Source organism: Cynocephalus volans, chromosome 8 (assembly GCF_027409185.1).
Source record: "Cynocephalus volans isolate mCynVol1 chromosome 8, mCynVol1.pri, whole genome shotgun sequence".
NCBI lineage: Eukaryota > Metazoa > Chordata > Mammalia > Dermoptera > Cynocephalidae > Cynocephalus > Cynocephalus volans.
In genome coordinates this window covers 108,753,264-108,773,667 of record NC_084467.1, presented here as the reverse complement: position 1 = coordinate 108,773,667, position 20,404 = coordinate 108,753,264, and the positions used below count along the sequence as shown (strand labels likewise).

General features: G+C 51.1%; 1 protein-coding gene across 11 annotated transcripts; it reads right to left on the bottom strand.

The window, feature by feature from the left end:
• Positions 1-6,349: 6,349 nt before the first annotated feature.
• On the bottom strand, positions 6,350-20,402 carry ADAMTSL4 (ADAMTS like 4). Of its 11 annotated transcripts, XM_063106792.1 has the most exons (20): positions 20,274-20,401; positions 19,649-19,759; positions 18,086-18,145; positions 17,682-17,787; positions 17,391-17,463; positions 16,716-17,071; positions 15,846-16,539; positions 15,493-15,595; positions 14,597-14,733; positions 14,039-14,243; positions 13,631-13,803; positions 13,371-13,482; positions 13,104-13,271; positions 12,803-12,932; positions 12,255-12,459; positions 11,556-11,732; positions 11,030-11,236; positions 10,726-10,905; positions 10,304-10,448; positions 9,920-10,156 (listed from the first exon to the last, which is right to left on the bottom strand). In XM_063106792.1, exons 4-20 carry the CDS (start codon positions 17,747-17,749, stop codon positions 10,020-10,022), a joined length of 3,270 nt encoding a protein of 1,089 aa, XP_062962862.1. In that variant the 5' UTR covers positions 17,750-17,787; positions 18,086-18,145; positions 19,649-19,759; positions 20,274-20,401; the 3' UTR covers positions 9,920-10,019. The 11 variants fall into 11 exon arrangements, with proteins under 11 accessions (XP_062962868.1, XP_062962865.1, XP_062962862.1 ...); XM_063106789.1 differs by lacking the exon at positions 18,086-18,145 and having other exon boundaries at positions 19,649-19,942; XM_063106790.1 differs by lacking the exon at positions 18,086-18,145 and having other exon boundaries at positions 19,649-19,821.
• Between the last annotated feature and the right edge of the window lie 2 nt (positions 20,403-20,404).

The following is a 20,404-nucleotide window of genomic DNA, read 5'->3' as shown; positions in this document are numbered from 1 at the left end:
CACCATGCTCTCCCAAGTGAGCTAACTGGTCATCCCTATATAGGGATCCAAACCCGTGGCCTTGGTGTCATCAGCACCACACTCTTCCAAGTGAGCCACCGGCCAGCCCTAGAACTTTGTCTTCTAGAACCCTCCCCACACTCTTCAGAGGTTTCTCAGTTTCAAAATTTGAAAACCCTGTCCATCTTATTTAGTTTCATAGTTGTTAACTGTGTTATCTTAGTTATGTGAAGCATGGGGAAAGATGTGGGTTGGGAATCTGCCTCCAGGCAGATGTAATAAACACTTCTGAGAATTCAATGTCCCTTAGTAATGTAATATATATATATATATATATATATATATATGTATGTATGTATGTATGTATGTATGTATATTTTATTTTTTGCAGCTGACCTTGCAGGGATCTGAACTTGTGACCTTAGTGTTATAAGGCTGCACTAGCAGCAAATCTTGGGAGGTAAAAAAAAAATATATATATATATACACACACACACACACACACACACACACACACACATACGTACACACACATGCGTGCGCGGCAGGCTTTTGTTCCCACACTGGTTTCTGATGTGCAGTTCCTTTCTTTACCTGCATAGAATTAGTTCCTGACCATTGGGAAATGTGTTAGGGCCCCTTCCTGTGACTTGTTTCTGCTATTGGTTTCTGTATTATTCACTTTGCCCTCTCCCCTCATTCCCTCCTCAGGGATTGCCTTAGTTCATTAAGAATTCAACATCAATTCTTCAATGATCTGGGACATTTAACGGGAGGCAGCCAGATGTTGAGAGTCTGTTCATTTATTCATTATGTGGCAATGCACACTCTTAGTACTATGTACTATGAACTGTTGGGTGCTGCAATTAGAATAATCCTTTCCCATAAGCAGCTCAGTCAAAAAAGACTGGGAACGGTTCAGAAGAAACAGGACAACTAAATACAGTGTGATCTTTGATCCTGGATGAAAAAAGCTATAAAGACATTATAGGGGCAATCAGGGAAATTTGAATATGGACGTATGAATATTAAATTTCTTGAGTGTATTGTGCTTATGTAAGACAATGCCCTTGTTCTTAGGTACACGCTGAAGAATTTATGCATAATGAATCTGCAAAATGAAAAAGGAAATGTGGCAAAATGTTAAAGCTCCTGATCTAGTAGGCGTGATAGGCATGGACAAAAATATTAGAACACAATGCACAAAGTGCCATAATTATAAGCAGACAGGACTGGCCTGTTAGTTGATTAGAGAGCAGTGTTAGAACACCTAAGTCAAGGGCCGAGCCCGTGGCGCACTCGGGAGAGTGCCGCACTGGGAGCGAGGTGACACTCCCGCCATGGGTTCGGATCCTATATAGGACTGGCCAGTGCACTCACTGGCTGAGTGCTGGTCACGAAAAAGACAAAAAAAAAAAAAAAAAAGAACACCTAAGTCAAGGGTTCAGATCCCCATACCAGCCAGCTGCAAAAAAAAAAAAAGGGGGACAAAGCAGGGCAACAACTTCTGGAAGTAGTGGGCAGTGAAGAAGGCTTCAAAAGAAACGTTTGAGGTTGGACTTTGAAAAATGAGAAGGAAACACAGGCACAAAAGCATGGAATTGAGAAAGAACCTCAAGTGGAAGGAAGGGACAGGGATGGAAATTGTAGGTAATTTTTTTCTTATGATTTTGTCTTCCCTTCCTGCCTTCCTTCCCCCCTCACCATACTTGATCAGTGAGTGTGGTATGTATTCAGTTTCTCCCAATTTGGGCCTTATATAAACATATTTGGATCTTATATAAACACTGGTAGGAAAAAAAAAAAATGTCTCTAGTCTTAGGTGTAAATGACACAGAACCAGATGGATTGTGTTTATTTAGGGAGTAAAAAAGATAGACTGGAGGAACTGGCATTGGCAGACCTTATTTGAATAAAGTTGACCCTATTGATATGTTAGGAATACCACCTGGGACAGTTCACTCACACATCTCACTAGCTATCTGGTCCTTCATCCACCAGGTTCCCATATATATGTGGACATAGGTTCACATAAAAAGGAACCAAGTTTTTGAGTATAGGCCTGAGAGCACTATGCACTCTGCAGAACATAATTTTTTTTTTTTTTAAAGATGACTGGTGAGGGGATCTTAACCCTTGACTTGGTGTTGTCAGCACCACGCTCTCAGTGGCTCTCAAGTGAGCCACAGGCCAGCCCTGCAGAACATAATTTTAATAACGGACAGCCCCAGAAAGTTATTTAACGACCCCAAGATACTGAATGGTGGCTCCCACTCTTCCTAATCCTGTTCCCGTGGGAGACTCAATTATTGTTATTCCCATCCTGATTCAAAAAACCAGTTTGCTCTGGCCACCCAGACTTCCCCTCAGGCTGCATTCTTGCCCATGAGCTCATTGTTTTGGCTTCTTATGCCTGTGTAAATCTACAGCCAGTGCCAAAAGTTCTCAGCCTAGGGCCTCCTAACTAGCTGGGGCTGCATTCCATTCAGAATTTTGCCACCCCCTTGCTGTTCTTCCCACCCTGGTATGGTCACATATGTATGTTTATTCAAGTTAGCCTGGGACAAGGTGTGCTGGGAAAGACAGCCAAGGAAGTAAGGAAGCAGACAAGGAAAAGAATGTTTAATGTGTTTTCCGCTATTTTGATTAAGAAATGCCTTCAGTTGTGTGCCCTAAAAAAAGGTAATTTTCTTGCCTAGTAGAAAGAGCTGGTTTTGAAATTTTTGCTTTACACTTCATAGTTTCCCCTACTGGGGTTGGTAATGATTGCCAGGTATTCAGATTTGGGGGAGAGAAAGGGGTTTTCCTAGGAAACACTGCCTTCATAAGCATTTTATTCCTGAATCTCCTATGCCCAGACCTATCATGCATTCCTTCGCTCACACCTCCATTCCTTATGTTGCCTGGAACAATTCCCACCCATCTCCTGTCCCTGATGGATGTAGGGGGAGGGGCGACACCCTGCCTCTGCAAGGGAGCAGCTGTTAGGTTTCACTGCTTTCTTACTGAAGATTCCTGAGGGGAGGAAATCTTGTTTATCTCCTTTGGCCCTGAGAGCCCAGATCTAAGGAAAGGTTCGGCACACCTCAGGTGGAGGGCTATGGGAAGGATGTTTCACTTTGTAAAGTTTTGGATTAACACTATGTGCTTAAGCAGTATACTCCTTTCCTTTTCTCTCCTCTTCATCATTTAAAAACAAAACAAAAAACAAACCAGGTGGAGGCTGTGGGAGATGACGTTTTTTCATTTCTCAGAAATCCCTTGTTTTTTTTTTTTTTTTCGTGACCGGCACTCAGCCAGTGAGTACACCGGTCAGTCCTATATAGGATCCGAACCCGCGTCGGGAGCGTCGCCGCGCTGCCAGCGCAGCACTCTACCAAGTGCGCCACGGGCTCGGCCCTCAGAAATCCCTTATGAGACGAAGTAGAGAAAGAGGGAAACAACTTGGTGTCAAAATGAGTGGGTGTGTGTGTGTGTGTGTGTGTGTGTGTGTGTGTGTAAGTAGAGAAAGAGGGAAACAACTTGGTGTCAAAATGAGTGGGGTGTGTGTGTGTGTGTGTGTGTGACGAAGTAGAGAAAGAGGGAAACAACTTGGTGTCAAAATGAGTGGGGTGTGTGTGTGTGTGTGTGTGAGACGAAGTAGAGAAAGAGGGAAACAACTTGGTGTCAAAATGAGTGTGGTGTGTGTGTGTGTGTGTGTGTGTGTGCGCGCGCCTTGGCTTGTTTTGAAATGAGGTGGCTTGTTTTCAGCTTTAAGGAACAACAACTCTGCTTGGTAATGGTGGGGAGTGCTGGTTACCTGCTTCCTTGCCCCTATCCCCCACCTCAAAGTTTGGTAGTTGCAGTCAGGTCTGAAACAGGATGAGGGTCTCTATCTTCCTTTCCCCATCATTAAGCATGAAAGATATATCAGTGCTATTGAATATAGAATATGTAATAGAGAATAAGAATTCCATAAGAAGTCCCAGATACTTTATTTTTTTGGTGGCTGGCTGGTACAGTGATCAAACCCTGGACCTTGAGTTGGTGTTATCAGCACCACACTCTAACCAACTGAGTTAACCAGCCATCCCAGATAAAGAATGTTTTTAAAAGCAGTGTAGTTGCATTTCTTTCAAGTACAGGACATATTAACATAACACACAACTTTGAGTTTGTCCCAGGAAAAAAATATGACTCAATTAGTAATGCTCATTGCTTACAGTTCTACATAAGCCTGTTTGCATGACAGTGTATCTCAAACAAAGACTATAATTTTATTTCCTGGACCCAAATACTGGATGAGTTTGAAAGGATTTTTAATTTCTGAAAACTGCGGGTTGACAAAATTTAGAATGGATTTTTCTAAAATGCTAAAAAGTCATGAAAGACATTTGAAAACAACAAAAAAAACAAAACACTTAATACTATCCAAGGCTTGGATCAAGGTGGCCCAAATTACTGTTTGTTTTTTTTTTAAAAGATGACCAGTAAGGGGATCTTAACCCTTGATTTGGTGTTGTCAGCACCACGCTCTCCCAAGTGAGCCAACCGGCCATCCCCATATAGGGATCCGAACCCACAGCCTTGGTGTTATCAGCACCACACTCTCCCAAGTGATTGGCCCCAAATTACTATTTTGATAACAAGGTGCCCTGTGGGAGTGAAACTAAATAACAGAAGAAAGGAATTTAGGTAAGGCTAGATCTCAAACCTTAATTCTCTCCCCCCTATACCTCCCCCACCCCAACTGGATTTAACAGTACTGTCTTCCCTATCTTATTGTGAAAATTTAAAGAGAAAGTATAAATATAAGTGTTTTTACCTTAAAGCAGTGTACAAATTTAAGTTTCAGGAATATACATGAAGGGTTTAAACCATTTCCAACTAGTTAAATTCCCTGGGAGAAGCAACTAAGAACCAGGCATCAGCAGAGAGTATGTTGAATTAAAAGGTGCTACAGGTGTATTTTGAGGCCTGGAGGGTACACAAACAGGACCTTCTATAGCTAGGCAGAGCAATCCCAGGGGTCAGGAACTTACCTCTTGCCAAATCTGCCCTGTCACCTGTTTCTGTATAGCCCACAAGCTAAGAATGGTTTTTACATTTTTTAATGGCTGAAAAAAATCTGAAGATTTTGTGACATGTTAATATTATATGAAACTAAAATTTCAGTGTCATAAATAAAGTTTGATTGGAACCGTCATGCCCATTTGTTTACTTATCCTTTCTGGCCGCTTTTGTGCTGCAACAACAGAGATATGTCCTGCAAAGCCTAAAATATTTACTGTCTGGTCCTGTACAAAAAAAGGTTGCCTACAAAACAAAAAAAAAGAAGAAAAATAAAATTAAAAAGACAGAAAAAAGGTTGCTCAACCCTTACTAAAGCTAAAAAAGGAACTCATTTTGTTATGAAAAAAGCATGCAACCAATGGTCAATAGGAAGGAGGGAAGGAGACTGGCTGGTTGTTCAGTTGGTTAGAGTGCAGTGTTGTAACACCAAAGTCAAAGGTTGGATCCCCATACTGGCCAGCCACCAAAAAAAAACTAGGGAAGGGGGAGGTAGGGATAGAAGAGAGAAAATTCCAAAAGTCCCAGGGGCAGAGTAACTCTGCCCCTCCCATCAAGGAGAAGGCCTTTGCCACCTTGCCTTTCAGCTTGTCCTCTCCCCGTTTCTTTTTTCTCTTCACTCAGTTCTGTGGAGCTGTCTCATAAGAGTTTCAGGCAAGGCTCAGAAGAGTATAACACACAAATACCCCAACCCCAGCTGGGACCCTTCCTCCTCTAACTACTGAGGTTCTTTCCCAGGCTACTCAAACACAGTTCTCTAGTGCTCCCAGAGGAAATGTTCTAGTCTGTCTTGTTTCCAGCCATCTCTGCACCTCCCCATCAACTGATGTGACTGATGGTTCCCTAGGATCAGACTGCCATGTTTCACACATACCTTGTTTTGGACTGGTTTTGTACATTCCTCCCTCAAATCCTTTCTACCTTCACACTTCAGCCCTGAAACACCCTCCTCTTGAGTTTTCCCCAATCTCCTAGATCAAGGGTCCCAAAATCAGATTGAGGATTTGTGCTGGCTACACTGAGGTTAACCCAAACTGTTTCTCTCTCTTGTTGACAGACTTAGACTTAGGTACTTTCCTGAGGCTTTATATTTCCTGTAGAAGATGCCTTCTGCCCTTTAAAGCTGACATCTCCTCATCACCTGCCTGTGACAAATAAGCACCCTCTGCTCTAACTTCCCACCCAGCTGCCTCTCAGCACTAGAGATGGTAGATTTGAAGAGTGTTGGGAGGGGAGAGGGTGGGAACTCCTACTCCCACCACACACACATCTCCCCAAACCATAATCTGTACTCTAGCATGATTTTGCACAGTTCGATTAGAGGAGAGGTCTCCCTGCTTCAGTTCACTCTGGTGGGGGAGGATGTGAAAATGAAGTCTCCATTTTTAAAACCAGGGAGAGGGGGGGAACAAGAAATGAAAGATCTGGTTAAGGAAAATCTGGAGGGGAGCTTCACTTTGCATTTTGTTCTCACTCTGTCTGTCCCATCACCCTCGATATCCATCTAGATGCTCCAACCATATTCTCCTCTTACAGGTTTCCAGAGAGGGTGGCTTAAGGGTGAGACACTCATGCACTGGGCCAGCAACTGGGTTCCTGTGCTCTGCTTCACTCCTAGTTCCAGAAGTTGAACCTGGAGAGGTGAAGGGTATGTTAAAACTCTCCATCAGACCCACCCCTGCAGCTGTGAGCACCTGCTTACAGGGAGGCCTAGGGGGTTGGGGAAGTCTAGGAGCTAAATTTAGTCCAAAGGCTGCACTTAAATCAGGTGGGTATTTACCCTGAGGAAGCTGGTGGGGGGGGGGGGAGAGGAATCCTGACCCAGCTGAACTTCTGAGACCTTACAGTTCACCAGCGAGTACACTGATACTAGAATCACAATCCCCCTCCCCAGCAAACACTCAGAAATGAGTCCTCAACAATTGCTGGCCTTTTGCATGCTTGATCTCTCTTGTGCATATGAAGTTTGTTCCTGTCACCACCCCCCACCCCCATCTCAGTTCTCAGAGGTCCATTTCCTCTGGGTCCTTCCCTAAATTTCCCCAAATGCACCAAACCCAGGGGCCCCTCTACCACACCTCTCTGTCCTTGGGTTATCGTTTCCTCTCTCCCAATTCCCTCCAGAGGGTTTCAGAGGTCAACAAAGAGATGTCTGGCTACACTACTCCTCTCTAGGGGCTCAGGAAAAGGGGTTTCTTGGGGTCAGGTTCCCCTTCCAGAGAACTTCCACATTGACTCATACTGTCCTCAGTGACCAGAGGAAGGAATCCAAAAAGGCTCCACTGAATTCTAGCTTTAAAATGAGAGGAAAAAAGGGGGCAACCCCCCCAGATGAGAGCCCACCTCCTGAGAAGTCAGATGTTGGAAGCCGTGAGGGAGCTCAGGGTCTATCAGAAGGAGAAAGGAGGTGCTGAAGCTGGGAGAACCCTAAGAGGAGATGTGGCTGCATTCTCCACCTGTGATTGGTTCTCAGGCTCAGGCCAAACTCCAAACCTGCCCAGCAACAGCCCTAAAAGGCCTGAAGGGGTGGGGGATGGACTTCGGGGAAGTCAGCTGAGCTGGGCCTCCACCCAGCTCTCAGCTTCCAGGAATTGCTGGGAGGGCCCCAGCCATTCACCACCACCCCTCCCTTGGTCTTAGGACTCTCTTCCTTCAGTCTTCTGTATCTATGGGGCTGGTTCAAGTCCGGCTTCCCCACCTCTGATTCCCTTTACAGCTTTACCAAGAGAGGTACACATCTAACACCTCCTCTTTAGGCTGGGCAGAGACGACGAGTCTGGGCTTTCCTTGTACCCCTCTTTCCTCACTCCCTACCCTGGGCTAAAGTCAGTTTAATGTTCTTTTCCTTTTGCCTCCTTCCTCACCCACTCTCCCCAAGATGTCTTTCCACCACATCTCCCTGCCTCTGGGTTACAGCTTCCTTTCTCTTAAGTCCTGCAAAGATATGAACCCCAGAGGGTTTCAGAGGTCAACAAAGAGGTGTTTCTTCTCTAGGGGGCCAGGAAAAGGGGTTTCTTGGGGTCAGGTTCCCCATCCTGAGAACTTCCACCACACTGACCCCATATTGACCAGAGGAAGGAATCCATAGGGAAATTCTTCCTTCTCACCCACTTCCAACCCAAGGAAAGACTAGTCCCAAGGCAACAGTATATGACATGAGGGACGCTGCTAGAGAAATCCTGTCTCCTCAGGCAACGCTGGTGTCCTTTACAGGTTTCAGGTGTGCTCAGAAAATGGTAGTCACTGAATTAAACTGTTTCTGTAGGCCCTTTATTAATGGTCTTACTCAGCTAGATTTGTGGATATGCAGAGATGGGGGGAGGGCTGCTTCCAGTGGAGAAGGGAATCTGCTTCTGTTGTACTGTCCCCCTTCCTGTGAAGCCAGGCTTCAGAATTGTAGGAGTCAGGGAGAGGATATGTACTATGGAAAAGGCTGTCCCCTCCCACACCACCTCTAGCAAGTTATTTACCTTGAGAGAAGAAATGGGCGGGGGAGGGAGGAGACTGTGGTGAGACATTTCTGAAAAATGTGTCTTTGCTGGACATCCTTTATTATCTTGGCTCCTCCCTCAACCCTGCCCCAAGTCCCCTAGAGCCAGGCCAGTCTCCTCCTCCTCTAGCCATTTCCTCTGAGGAAGGGATTTGGGGGTGGAATTCATTTCCCTTTCCCTCACCCTATGAAAAGCAATAAACCAAGAGCTTTAAATAGGGAAGTGGGAAATAGTAGAAAGGATGGGGGAAATAGGAATGCAGGGTCAAAGAAAGAGAATAGGAAAAAAAAAAGACACAGTCGCCCCCCACCCCAAAAGCCAGCTGCCATTCACTCAGCCCAAAATTGAAAGGAGTACTACTGTTCTCCAAGAGATTTTACAGAAAGACAGCCTACCAAGAAACCCACCACAAGGCCATGTGTTTTCCCCTTAGCTCTGGATCCGTGCTCCCAACCCCACACCTAAATTGGGAGACGTGGTGACCTCTAGTGGCCAATGACCAACCTGCAGGGTCCAGGGTTGGCCAGGATCCTCTCCCTCTGACTGAGGCTCTTGATCTCAGGCGATTTGGGCTCACTGCAATAGCCTTTCTGGGCTCATACTCTCTCCTCCTGTGCTAAGTGCTGTTACCCTTCACACCCTGCATTCTGACCTCACACTGCTTAGGTTGCCCATATGTCTGGGTTCCCATGAGGAGAATGAAGAGCCTGTTTCTCATTTGTCATAATCATCTTTAATAAAAAATAAATTAGTTCTGGGGTGGGAGCCATTTTAGGGAGTGGGGACAGGGGCTAAGGTGTCTTATGCCAACATTTCTCTTTTCAACCCTCTGCCCAGCTGGTCCCTGCTCTGGGGAGGGAGTCTCTCTTCTTGGGGTAAGGCAGGATTGGCAGTAGCTGACCCCCATCCCTAGCTAATAAGGTAGGTAGGAATAAAAAGATTAGGTAAAGGGAGAAGGGGTCAGAGACCAAACGGTGATTTAGAAGATGTGAGGCCTGAAATAAGAAATGAGGTTTGAGGTTTAGGGAACAAAATTGGAATTGATGGGTAGACCACACTCTAAGTAGCTCAGATTAGCAAAGAACTGCAAACTTGCTTTTCTCTCAGCCTAGAAAAGACTCGGAAACAGGCATTGTCCTCTCCCATTTCTTCTCAGTCTGTGTAACTTCTTTTTTGTTTTTTTTGTCTATGTAACTTCTTTTTGAGAAATAATACACATGTATGAGCACACATGCATCCATGCAGGCCCAGATACACATCTGTGGGCATATGTGCACACACACCACCACACCACCACACAGACCCAACCACACATCTTGATAAGTCAGTGTCAGTGACCTTGCCATTGTCAGTCATCCTGGAAAACATCTCTGGTGAGACTGGGACAGGCTGAAGAGCCAGGGGTACAGAGAAGGCTGATAGATGGGTGACTGATGGTGGCATGAGAAAACCATGAGGAGAGGGTCTCCTGGATCCATTTCAGGCAGGCTCCGGGGGGGACCGCTCCAGGACATGAGCACAAGAGCGGCAACAGGTGGCTGTGTAGTAGGGGTAGACACAGAGCCGGGCCTGTACCACCAGGGGGCAATGTGGAGAGCTGTCCTTGCATTGGTCATCTGGGGACAGAGGAGGCCAGTGGGCACAAGATGGTCACCAAGATCCATCTGGAGGTATGTTGCCCACTCCCACTGGTCCTTTCTCATGTCTGCCCATACTTCAGCTAACTCCATTCTATTGAGGGTTAGGGAGAGAGAGCTCTTTACCAGGGCGCTGGCTGCAGGGTTGGCTGTTACAGGGTCGTTTCCTGGAGGGTCGCAGGTGAGAAGGGCATCGCGTACTGAGGGTCTGGTTGGCGCTCAGGCACTGGACCTCCCTTGTCTGCATGCCCCCCTGGCAGGAGCGAGAACACTGGGGAGACCCCGGCTATTGTATCAGACCTTTGCCATGCCCCAGGCTCCTCCTTAACCCCAGGCCACTGCATCCCTCTCTGACAGGTGGTGGTGAAAACTCTTCCAGACATTATGAAATCCCAAATGGAGAAGGCCCACCTGTCTTCCAAGTCTACATGAAAGGGATATTGTCAAACCTCAGCTGGGCTTATTCTAGGGCACAGAGACTTGGTGGGGGTACAATGAGAGGAACCCCCCTCCCTTTGCTAGAGGCCCAGGCTGAGCCAGAGACTCACCGGACTCCAGGATGTAGAAAACCATCGGTCCTGGCAGGCCTGTCCTTGACAGGGCTGCAGGGCAGGGGGCCTGGGCAGGTGGGAACAGTTGCTAGGAGAAGTCACGTTGAACTCAGTCCTCAGTTTGGACACACAGATGATGTCTCTACGCTGTGTGCCAGGGCCACATTCTGAGGAGCACTGAAGAATAGGGGAAGGGTTGGGTATATGAGGGTATGATAAAACAGATCACTCCCAGTTACCCACATGGAACTCCACTGGGACTGGCACCCTCTTCCTAGCCCCCCCCCAGCTCTCAGCTCACCTCACCCCAGGGCCCTGTGTACCAGCACCATGTCATCTCACAGGGCCCCAAGCTGCAGGCACGCATGTCAGGGGGGCGGCTTCCTGGTGGACAGCTGTGCTCACTTGTTCCTGCTCCTACTTCCTCCTGGTCTGCCCTGAGGGCCTCCCCACTCCCAAGGCAGACCACAGAACGTCGCTGGATTCCTGTCCCACACTCAGCTGAACACTGTTCAGAAGTAGAGCAGCCTATGTGAAGGGAGGCTGCTGGTGACTGGAATAAGGGGAGGGAGGGGCTCAGGGATGGAAGTGTCCTGGGTCTTGATTCTGGGAGTTTGGGAATGCCCCAGGTAAGGGGCATCTTTGCTGAGAATCCAGGACCCTAATTTAAGTTTTTCTCACTTATCTTTGCATTCCCAGTGTCAAACACATAGTAGATGCTTGCTCAACAAATGTTTATTGAGCTGTGCTGGAAAGGTTCTGAAAGGGTGTCTTGGTGTGGTGGTCACCAGGTATACGGGACTTGGCTAAGTGGATGTGGGGCCCACCTTGGAGCTCCAGTCGCTGTGGAACCAGGCTGTGGTACAGGGCCCCATGTCACAGGCCTCTCTGCTAGGGGGCGGCGGGGGACCTGAAGCACACTCCTGTTCACTCACTTCATCACCATTGTTTCCAACACAGCGAACTTGCCGGCTCCTCTGTCCCCGCCCGCACCGCACAGAGCACTGAGGAGCAAGGAGGAAACCCAAGGAGCTGGATGAGGCTTTCTATCCAGCTGCCGCCAGCTCTACGGCTTTTGAACCAGGATCTGCCTTTGAGCCCCAGCTCATCAGTTACGTGGCTTTATGCACTGAGGAGGAGCCGAGCATGGGGCTCTGGGCCCCCAATCCCTGGTTCAGTCTCTTATATGACTTACATATTGGGATTCCATATGAGATACTTCTCAGTAAAAAGTTACTGCTGATGGGCCGGCCTGTGGCTCACTTGGGAGAGTGTGGTGCTGATAGCACCAGGGCCACGGGTTCGGATCCCATGTAGGGATGGCTGGTTTGCTCACTTGGGAGAGCATGGTGACAACACCAAGTCAAGGGTTAAGATCCCCTTACCAGTCATCTTTTTTTTTAAAAAAAAAAAAAGTTACTGATGATGAAAATGAAGTTGAGAAAACCACTGTTCTAGTTCACTGGTGCCCACTTCTCTAGGGTCCTCTTCACCCTCTCAGAGCCCCCTTGCCTAGGCCCACTCACCTGGCTCCAGGGGGAGCCAACCTCCCAGTGGCCACAGTGGTGCAGCTGACAAGGCTGGGTGATGCTGGGCCGGGGGAGATGTCCACAGCGCTCTGGAGGAACTGAAGAGCCACCCCCTCCAAACTCCTGCCGGCAGTGCAGCTGACGGTGCTGGGTGCCAGGGCCACAGGAGCGGCTGCAGGACGTCCATTCGCCAGCCTCCCAGCTGTGGACGTGGGCAGTGTTGGGAAGAGGGAGAAACACAGATGACATGGGTGGGTCTGCCATGTGGGGGGAAAAGGAAGACACATAGGGTGTAGGGGGCACTCAGAGGAGAATAGGCATATTTAGGGTTTGGAGTCTGAGTTCCTTGTGGGGTCCCAGGCTGCCAGGATTGTCTTGCTGTCTACAGAACATCAGCTTTTCTAATCTAACATTGTTTCTCTGCAGCCAGGAGATGCTGTGTTGAGTGCAGAGTTCAGGTAAGACCCTGTGGGCATCGAGGGTGTGTTTGTCCCAGGGGCAAATGTGTTTCTGATATCCTACCCCTCCCTGTGGGTCATACTCACTATGGGGGGCATGGGGGACCGTGGCACGGTTCAAGGGAGGCTGGGGGCCTGGCAGCCATGGCACAGCTGTCTTCATCCAGTTCCTCTCCCGACTCAAGAGAAATGCAGAGGAAAATGGGGTGCCAAACACCTGAAGGGGGTGAGAGGGCAGCCAGGGGAGGCAGGATGGCCCAGAGTGCAGTTTCAATGGGGTCCCAGACACAGGGTCAAGGTGTGGCCCCACAATCCAGGATATGAGATCAGGAGTGTTGAGCTGGGGATTTGGGCTGAGGGTGCCAGGAACAAAGGCACGAAGCCTCACCTTTTCCACAAGATGCCGAGCACTCAGAGTGTCTCACTCGTTTCCAGTATCCGGCTGGAGACCCCGGGGGCATCCTGGAACGGGGCGGGGCAGGCACCTGGGGGATCCGCACCTGACGCTGGAGGGTGCCTGGGGTCCGGGCTGGGCGGGGCTCCACCCTCAAAATCTCTGTGCAGTGGTGGAGGCAAATCAGATGCCTCCCACTGCCTCAGAGCTCTCCCTGCAGCCTCACCTTCCTCCTTCCAGGTCTAGGGATCAGAGTCTTACCAGGCTGAAGTAGGGGGATGGGGGCCTCTGTGGTGGGGCTCTCCTGGATTGGAGGAGGTGAAGAGATGACATACTGATAAAAAACACCTGTGTTTTCTTCTTGAAAGATCATCTGGAGAGAAGAGAAAGTAATGAATGTTTCAGGGTGGCAAGAGGGGCATATCACCAGCCCTCTCTCCCATCTTGATACCCACAGCTTTGCTCTTAAATGGAAAAGCCTCCCTCCCCGGCAATCCAGCTTCCACAGGCCCCAGGCTCACATAGACATCCACAGGCTGGGTTGTGGGGCCTTCGGCTGACAGACTCTCCCCCTTGCCCTCCTCCCGAGGAGGACGCTTATACTGGAAGACAGTCCCACCAGCTGTGTAGGATCCAGGGGGGTCCACAGCCCAGTTCCCATTGATGATGGACCGGCCCCCAGGACCTCGAAGTGCTGGAGGTTGGAGATCAGGAAATTCAAGGTTAGTCATACTGTCCTCCTCTCCCACTGCTTCCTTCAGGAGCATCCCACCCAGAACCTAAGATACCCCAAGCCATCTCATCTTCCTCACTCCCTCCACAAGGGGAGGGGGAAGGCCGTTGACTTCTCCCTGCTTGTTTGCTGTGCTGAATGGGGGCATGGAGGACAGAACAAAGAGTCCAGGACTCAGGGAATCTGGGGTGCTCACCAAGGTAGTTGGAGCTGGGCCGGAGCTGGGCAATCTGGAGCCGGGAGGCTCCAGCAGGAATCCACAGGATCTTCTGATAACCCAGAGGGCCCCCCCTGTCGGTGAGGTTCCCCGAAATGAAGCGACAGGTAGAATCATCACCCCCACAGACTCCACAGCCATCCGGACGCCTGCCAGAGCCAAGTATCCCATCACAGCCAGGGCTCTAGGGAGAGTGAGGTGAGGCAGGGGCCACACGAAAGCCAGACACCACCTCACATCCCACCCTGGTCCATTTGGGACCCTCAGCTCACCACGTGTCTTGCTCTTTGTGCTACAAATGAGGGCGTGTTTCTTTGGCAGCTCCACCATCCCCAGCCAGGCTCAGGGAAGCATGTGTGTGCCTAATAGCATCCCTCCTACAGCTCACCTCTTGGCTCTGCTCAGCCCAGCTTGGCAGGTGAGAACTTTCCCCTTGGCGATTTTAGTCTGTTTGGTGTTTTGTTGTTGTAATGACAAATGCAAACAAGACACTGTGGTGTGTGTGTGAGGGCACGCACACACTCCGTCCTCTCTCACCAGACAGCGTCCAGCCACACAGATGTCTGGGGCTCCAGGCTGACACAAGGTCCCATCTTGGACCTTTTCAGTGTGACGGACATAGAAGCGGAAGCCACGGGGACGGCAGTTCAGTTCACAGCGCTGGGAGCCCTGAACTAAGGGACAGGGTAGAAGGGTGGTTAGCTGAATCCCTGACGGCAGGTTAACTGGGTTAACCCCCCAGGGCCCTGACAGTAGCTTTGCTTATATTAGCTATGGGGCATCCTGAGCTTGCCGAGGTCACCATGGAAGACAGGAACATTGACAATTCCATGCACTGAAAGGTAGGTCGAGTTAATTGAGGACACTGAGACCATCAAGGGGGTTCTGAACTGAGAGAGGAGAGATCCTTGATACCTATGATTATGTGAGTTCAGAGCTCATGAGGACTTGTCTTGGTGTCAAGTTGACACAGACCTAAAATCAAGTGGATGGTAACTTGGGAACAATTGATATGATACCAGCCAGGATCCATGGCACACCCCCACCCTGCTGTCACTACTTACTGATCAGGATCTCTCCAACAATGACCTTCTCATGTTACATCTACCCTGCCTCCTAGGATGGACTTCTTCCCAGAGAAAGCCAGCCAAAGGGCACCTCTGGACACCTCTCTCTCCCAGCCTGACCCCTCTACTGACCATCCACCACCATCTGACAGCTAAAGGCCCTGTCTGAAAAGCCATTCCCTTTTCTGAGCATGTGCTAAGTCCTGGGGAGTTAGAAAGGTTTGGCACTAGGAGAAACAGAATGGCCTACATGGAGAAACAGAGAGGCTGGAAATCTTTCAGGGCTGGGAGTGAACATGTGAGTGCCCCTCCCCATCATCCCCAATCCCAAGCCACCACAGCCCATTGGTAGGCTAGAAACCTCACCTTCGGTGAAGGGCTCCCACTGGTACAGCTGGCCCATAAATTCCTGGGAGTCAAAAGCTGCACACTGCAGGGCCCGGGGATCTGGCTGCTCAGGGGGACAGGGCTGAGGTGGGGGATACAAAGGAGTCAGAGCTGGGGGAGGAAAATGGGAGTGTGGGTCAGGAATGGATTTGGAGAGCAAGGCGGAGGGTCAGGTCTATGGAAGAGCTCCAAGGCCCCTACCCTGAGTAGGTCAGATGCAAAGGCCCTTCTCCCTCAGGTCCAAGTCAGACAAGCTGAGGACCCAGGCTCAATGTCAGGGAAGCAGAATTGGAAATCTGGGTTGGGGAGAGAAGGTCCAGGGAAGAACTCACCACTTGGCTGCAGGCTCTCAGCTGCTCACTCTCTCCAGAACATCTTGGGACAGGGCTGCTGGGAGCAAAGAGGCTCCAGAAGGAGCTGGAGTGGGGTACAGCCCTCAGGAGAGGCAACCAGCCATCTGGGTTGTGAGGGGCAGACTCCATGAGGGACCTGGGAAGATTTCCCCCAGGTCTCCAAAGCCCCTGGCTCTGCTGGCCTTGGCCCCGAGGGACAGAAGGAAAAGGATCAGGGTGTCTCTCTGCTACTTGGGGACTGGCCCAACCCTGGGAACTTGGCATTCTTGGCTGAGAGGATATGTGGGAGAGGCCACTTTCTTCTGAGGAGGGGGTGGGCAAGGGGGGCTCCGTGCCAGAGGCCTGGGCTCTGGGGTGGGGCTGTGTGGGGGCAGTCCTGGTGCTGGGGATCACCTCTGTTTGAGCAGTTTCAGGGCTTGGGGGTTCTGGGGGAGATGGGATGTGGGCAGACAGTTCTGTAGGAGGGAGCTGAGTTTGGGGGCCATAGTTTGTAGAGGACGGCTCTGCTGTTGGAGTCAGGGATGGAAGGGGTTCTTCCCCTCTAGAAGAGGTCTGGGAGAACTCAGATCTGGGTGGCCTCCGAGGGTGCCTGCGGTTCCGATGCAATGGTAATGCAAAGGGCACTCTCCCATACCCAAACATTCCTGGCTTGATGGGGTCTCGAACCCGGGACCTGAGAAGGTGTTACAGACATGAGGTCACAGCTCTGGCCATCTCTGACCCTCTCTCCCCAGTCTACTTCCTGGCACTAAAGATAAGCCTCCCTAAGCCTTGTGTCCTTTGCTCCCCTTTCCTTCATACCAAACCCCGCCCCTTGCCCAAGGCCTGTCCATCCCTTCACAGCCTCACCTCCTGGCCCCTTGAATCTCCTGGGTCTCCACTCTCCGTAGTTGGGAAGCAGGATCTCGAAGTGGGCCACCCCTTCCCCGAGGCTGTGGCCTGTACAGGGGGAGGATTTCTCGGGAAGTCTGGGGTCTGGGGCTCTGACCCCGGGGGAGGAGGGCTTCTGGATGTCTTGGGGGCCTTGGAGGGAGGGGCAGGACTGGGAGGAGTTGAGCTTTAGGGAGCCGACATGTCCGACTCCTGCGCTGCACCCCCACCCCACAGGGCTGGGAGCAAGAGGCCCACTGGTCCCAAGGTCCCCAGACACCCTCAGGGCCTTGGCCCTCCTCTGGAGGTGTCTGAAGAGAGTGTCCAGACAACACCTATATAGAGAAAAAGGTCAGACAGAATTAGGATGATTTTAGGAAACTGTACAGAGTATCTATCTTAGTCCAAGGCACAAGGAGTTGTTACTGGCCGAAGGCCACATTCAGCAGTAGAGGTAGAACTAGAACCCAGCCTTCTTGACGTTATTTGGCAAGGAGTTAGGGATTCGGTAGGGAGGCTGGGTGGTCTGAGTGTGAGTTAAAGGGGCCATGACTCAGCAGAGGTTGTGGGAAATGGAGGCCTGACCTGGAGAGGTGGGGTAGGAGATCAGGGGGAGATGAAAGGATCACAGGTAGGCAGGCAGCAGCTACTCACTTGTCCAGGGCTAACTTCCTGATCCAGGTAGAGATGAGGGAGGGATAGAAGGAGCATCAGACACAACCAGGACCTAACAACCAAAGGGAGGAGGTGGGATGTCAGACTGGAGCCAGAGGAGGTGTTATGGCACTGCCCTCCACTCCCCCAGCCTCAGCAGGCTCCCCACATCCTGACTGCCAACTTCTCAAAAAGCAGAAGTCACTCATCACTTCCCCCACTCCTCCCAGTGATCCCCCATCCTCACTTCCAGGGACAGAGCCATCCCTCTACCCTGGCAGTCCCTCTTACCTGCTTGCCCACTTCTCCATAGCTCCTCCCTTGGTTGCCCCAGGGCAAAGGAGGAAAGGACTGGACATGAACACTACCGTGGCATCTGGGTGTGGAGGGGTGCACTCTGCAGGAACAGAAGCCTGGTGGTTACCTCTCTAGTCTGCAGAAAGCTAGGGGATTGGGTGGGATGACTCCTCAGGACATCTCAGAGAGGATGGAGGGGTGGAGGAAGACTGGCCCACCCCTTTATGATCCTAAGGGTGGGAGCAGGAAGGAATGCTGCCTTTGTCCATCTGCTGAGAATAGAGGGTGGGGGTCTGACCTCAGCCTCCCAGCTCATTGCCCTCCCCTTGGCCCTGTTGGAACTTCTCAAATCCCAAGTCCCAATTAGGGACTGTTTCTAGGCCAGCTCAGGCACACACAGGCAGGCTCTTTCTTAAGATGGTTTTCATCTGGCTCCCACTTCTCCCCTCCAGAGGTACCTGGAAAGTTGAGGGAGGCTTGTGTGAGGATATGCCAGATCCCTCCTCTAAGGATCTGACAAGAAGTCCCTTGCGTTTTCCATAAACAAGTCCTTCCCCAACCATCTCTATTTCCTAACTGCCTCCCGGCTTTTTCTTCCCTTTTTAGCTGAGCTCCTTATGGAACAGTCAGGCACATCTCTGCCCGTCTCAGACACTTTTTGGCCAAGGGATAAACTAAGCGGGTTGATGGTTTAATCTAGAGAAGAAGCAGGCCATTTAACCTCCCCTCTGGGTGCCAGCATCAGGCAATGGTTCAACGAGGGCTTATTTCATGCGCAGCTATACTGGCTGGAGGAACATGGGAAGGAGAGATGCAGCTAGAGCCACCCTTGCTCCCCAGTCACAGGCCTCTTGTGCTGAAGAGCCGGAAGTCTAGCTTTCACCATGGGGAAAGGGGGGGTTGGACCCACCTCCCCCTCCCCCCACCCTCACAGACTGACTCTCCCTACACCCCTTGCCCTCCAGCCCTTTCCTTCTCACTTTGAGCCCTTCCCACCCCCACTCCTCTTCCCACTCTTAGTTCTGCTTTCCAGGGAAAAAAAAATGTTTCTGTTGGATCTGAAAGGCACCCAGGAGAGGAATCCAAGGAGCCATTGCCAAGGTGGGGCAGCTCAGGGCAAGAAAATGACAGAGGAAAAAGTAGGAATGTGCTGGGGGGGGCAAGTAGCAACACTCAGCCCCACTCCCCTCCCTGAGACCCTAGGACTTGGGTATTTGAGAGAGGGATCAGAGTGGTTGAGCCAGAGTGGGCAGGGTCACCTTAGCTGCTTGGGGTTGGGGAGGGGTTGCTCATGGCTGCTCCTTCCCCTGGCTGAGCTGGCCACTGAGGTCAGCAACTCCACCCTGATGGGAGAGGGGGAGAGGCCTGGGTCTCCAGAGAAGGACCCACATTCCACCCAAACCTTCAGCCCTCTGCCTGGCTCTGTTACTTGAGGTTGAAGGGAAGGAAAGCTGGGTTCATAGTCATTGTCTGCCTCTTCTCTGATGCTGGGTCCCCTCTCCACTACCTCTGTGCTTCTGCTTCTCTCTGCTACCCCAAGTCTATTCTTGCTGCCTCTCTCCATGGGTCTAACCAGTACACATAATCCCATCCTGAGCTGGGTTTGGCTTTTGGCAGTTTGGAGAAGTGAGGGGTGGAGGTGACGTGAGCTCCTGGGGCCCAGGCCAGGCCTGGCTCTCTCCCTGGAAAAGTCCCACCCCACCCTCCCCAGCACAGCTGGGCAGGGGGCCGATACAAACACACATTTGTGCCTTTCACCCATTTTTATGCCCCACATCTGGTGTGTCTCACTGCCCAGGGTGAGGAAAGTAGAGGTCAGAAGTGGTCACTCTGGTCTCAGGCTGACCCTGGTCTGGGCAAACCTGGGCTCCTCCTAACCACATCTCCCCACATTGGCCAGTGAAGATCACTGAACAGAGACCTGTGCAGGGCTAACCCCTTCACACCCAGAAGGGACTCACCTCTGGGAAATGGGTCATTGCTGAGGGAAGGTTGGGTGGGGGCTGGCGGTGGAGAGTCCCTCTCCTGGGTTAGAATTCTTTGGTCTTCATTGTGCCCTCCTCTCCTGGGTCCTGGAGGACCATCCCAACAGGTGTCTTTCTCTTCGGTCAACCTCTTCCGCCATCAGGCTGAACTGGATCAAGGGCACCCACCTGCATCCCTCCCAGCGACCCTATCATCTCCCAACTCCAGGAGTGAAGCGGGGCGGTGCGGAGCGGGACGATGGGTCGTCAGGGGTACACCTCTTCACCCTCCTAGAGGAGGAGGGCAGGAGGCGCTGGCGCGTGCGGGGAGGTCTCGGGTATGTTTTCCAACTTTACTGTGTGACTTAGATAGGAATTTTGGCTCATTCCCCGCCCGGATGGTGGGGCCAGAGTTCCATGGGATCAGACCCCCTCCCCTGGAATTCGACCCCAAGGGCTGGAACATCCTCGGAGGCAATCAGAGCTGGGGACGGGGTCGTGGCGGGGGCTCGACCACGCAGCGCCGGGAGCGCGGGACGGCGCGGGCGCGCTGGACGTGCGGTCTAACGGGACCCAAGGGGAGGGGTCGGCCGGGGCCGAGGGTCTCGGGGAGGGTCTCTACCTGTTCTGCGCGCCCCGGCGGCCCGTTAACCCTTCTGCGCCTGGGCGCTCTATCGAGGCAGCCTCGCTCCGCGGCGGCCACTCCGGCCCCTGAGCCGGGCTCCGGACACTGCCGCCTCCGGCCGCGGCTCC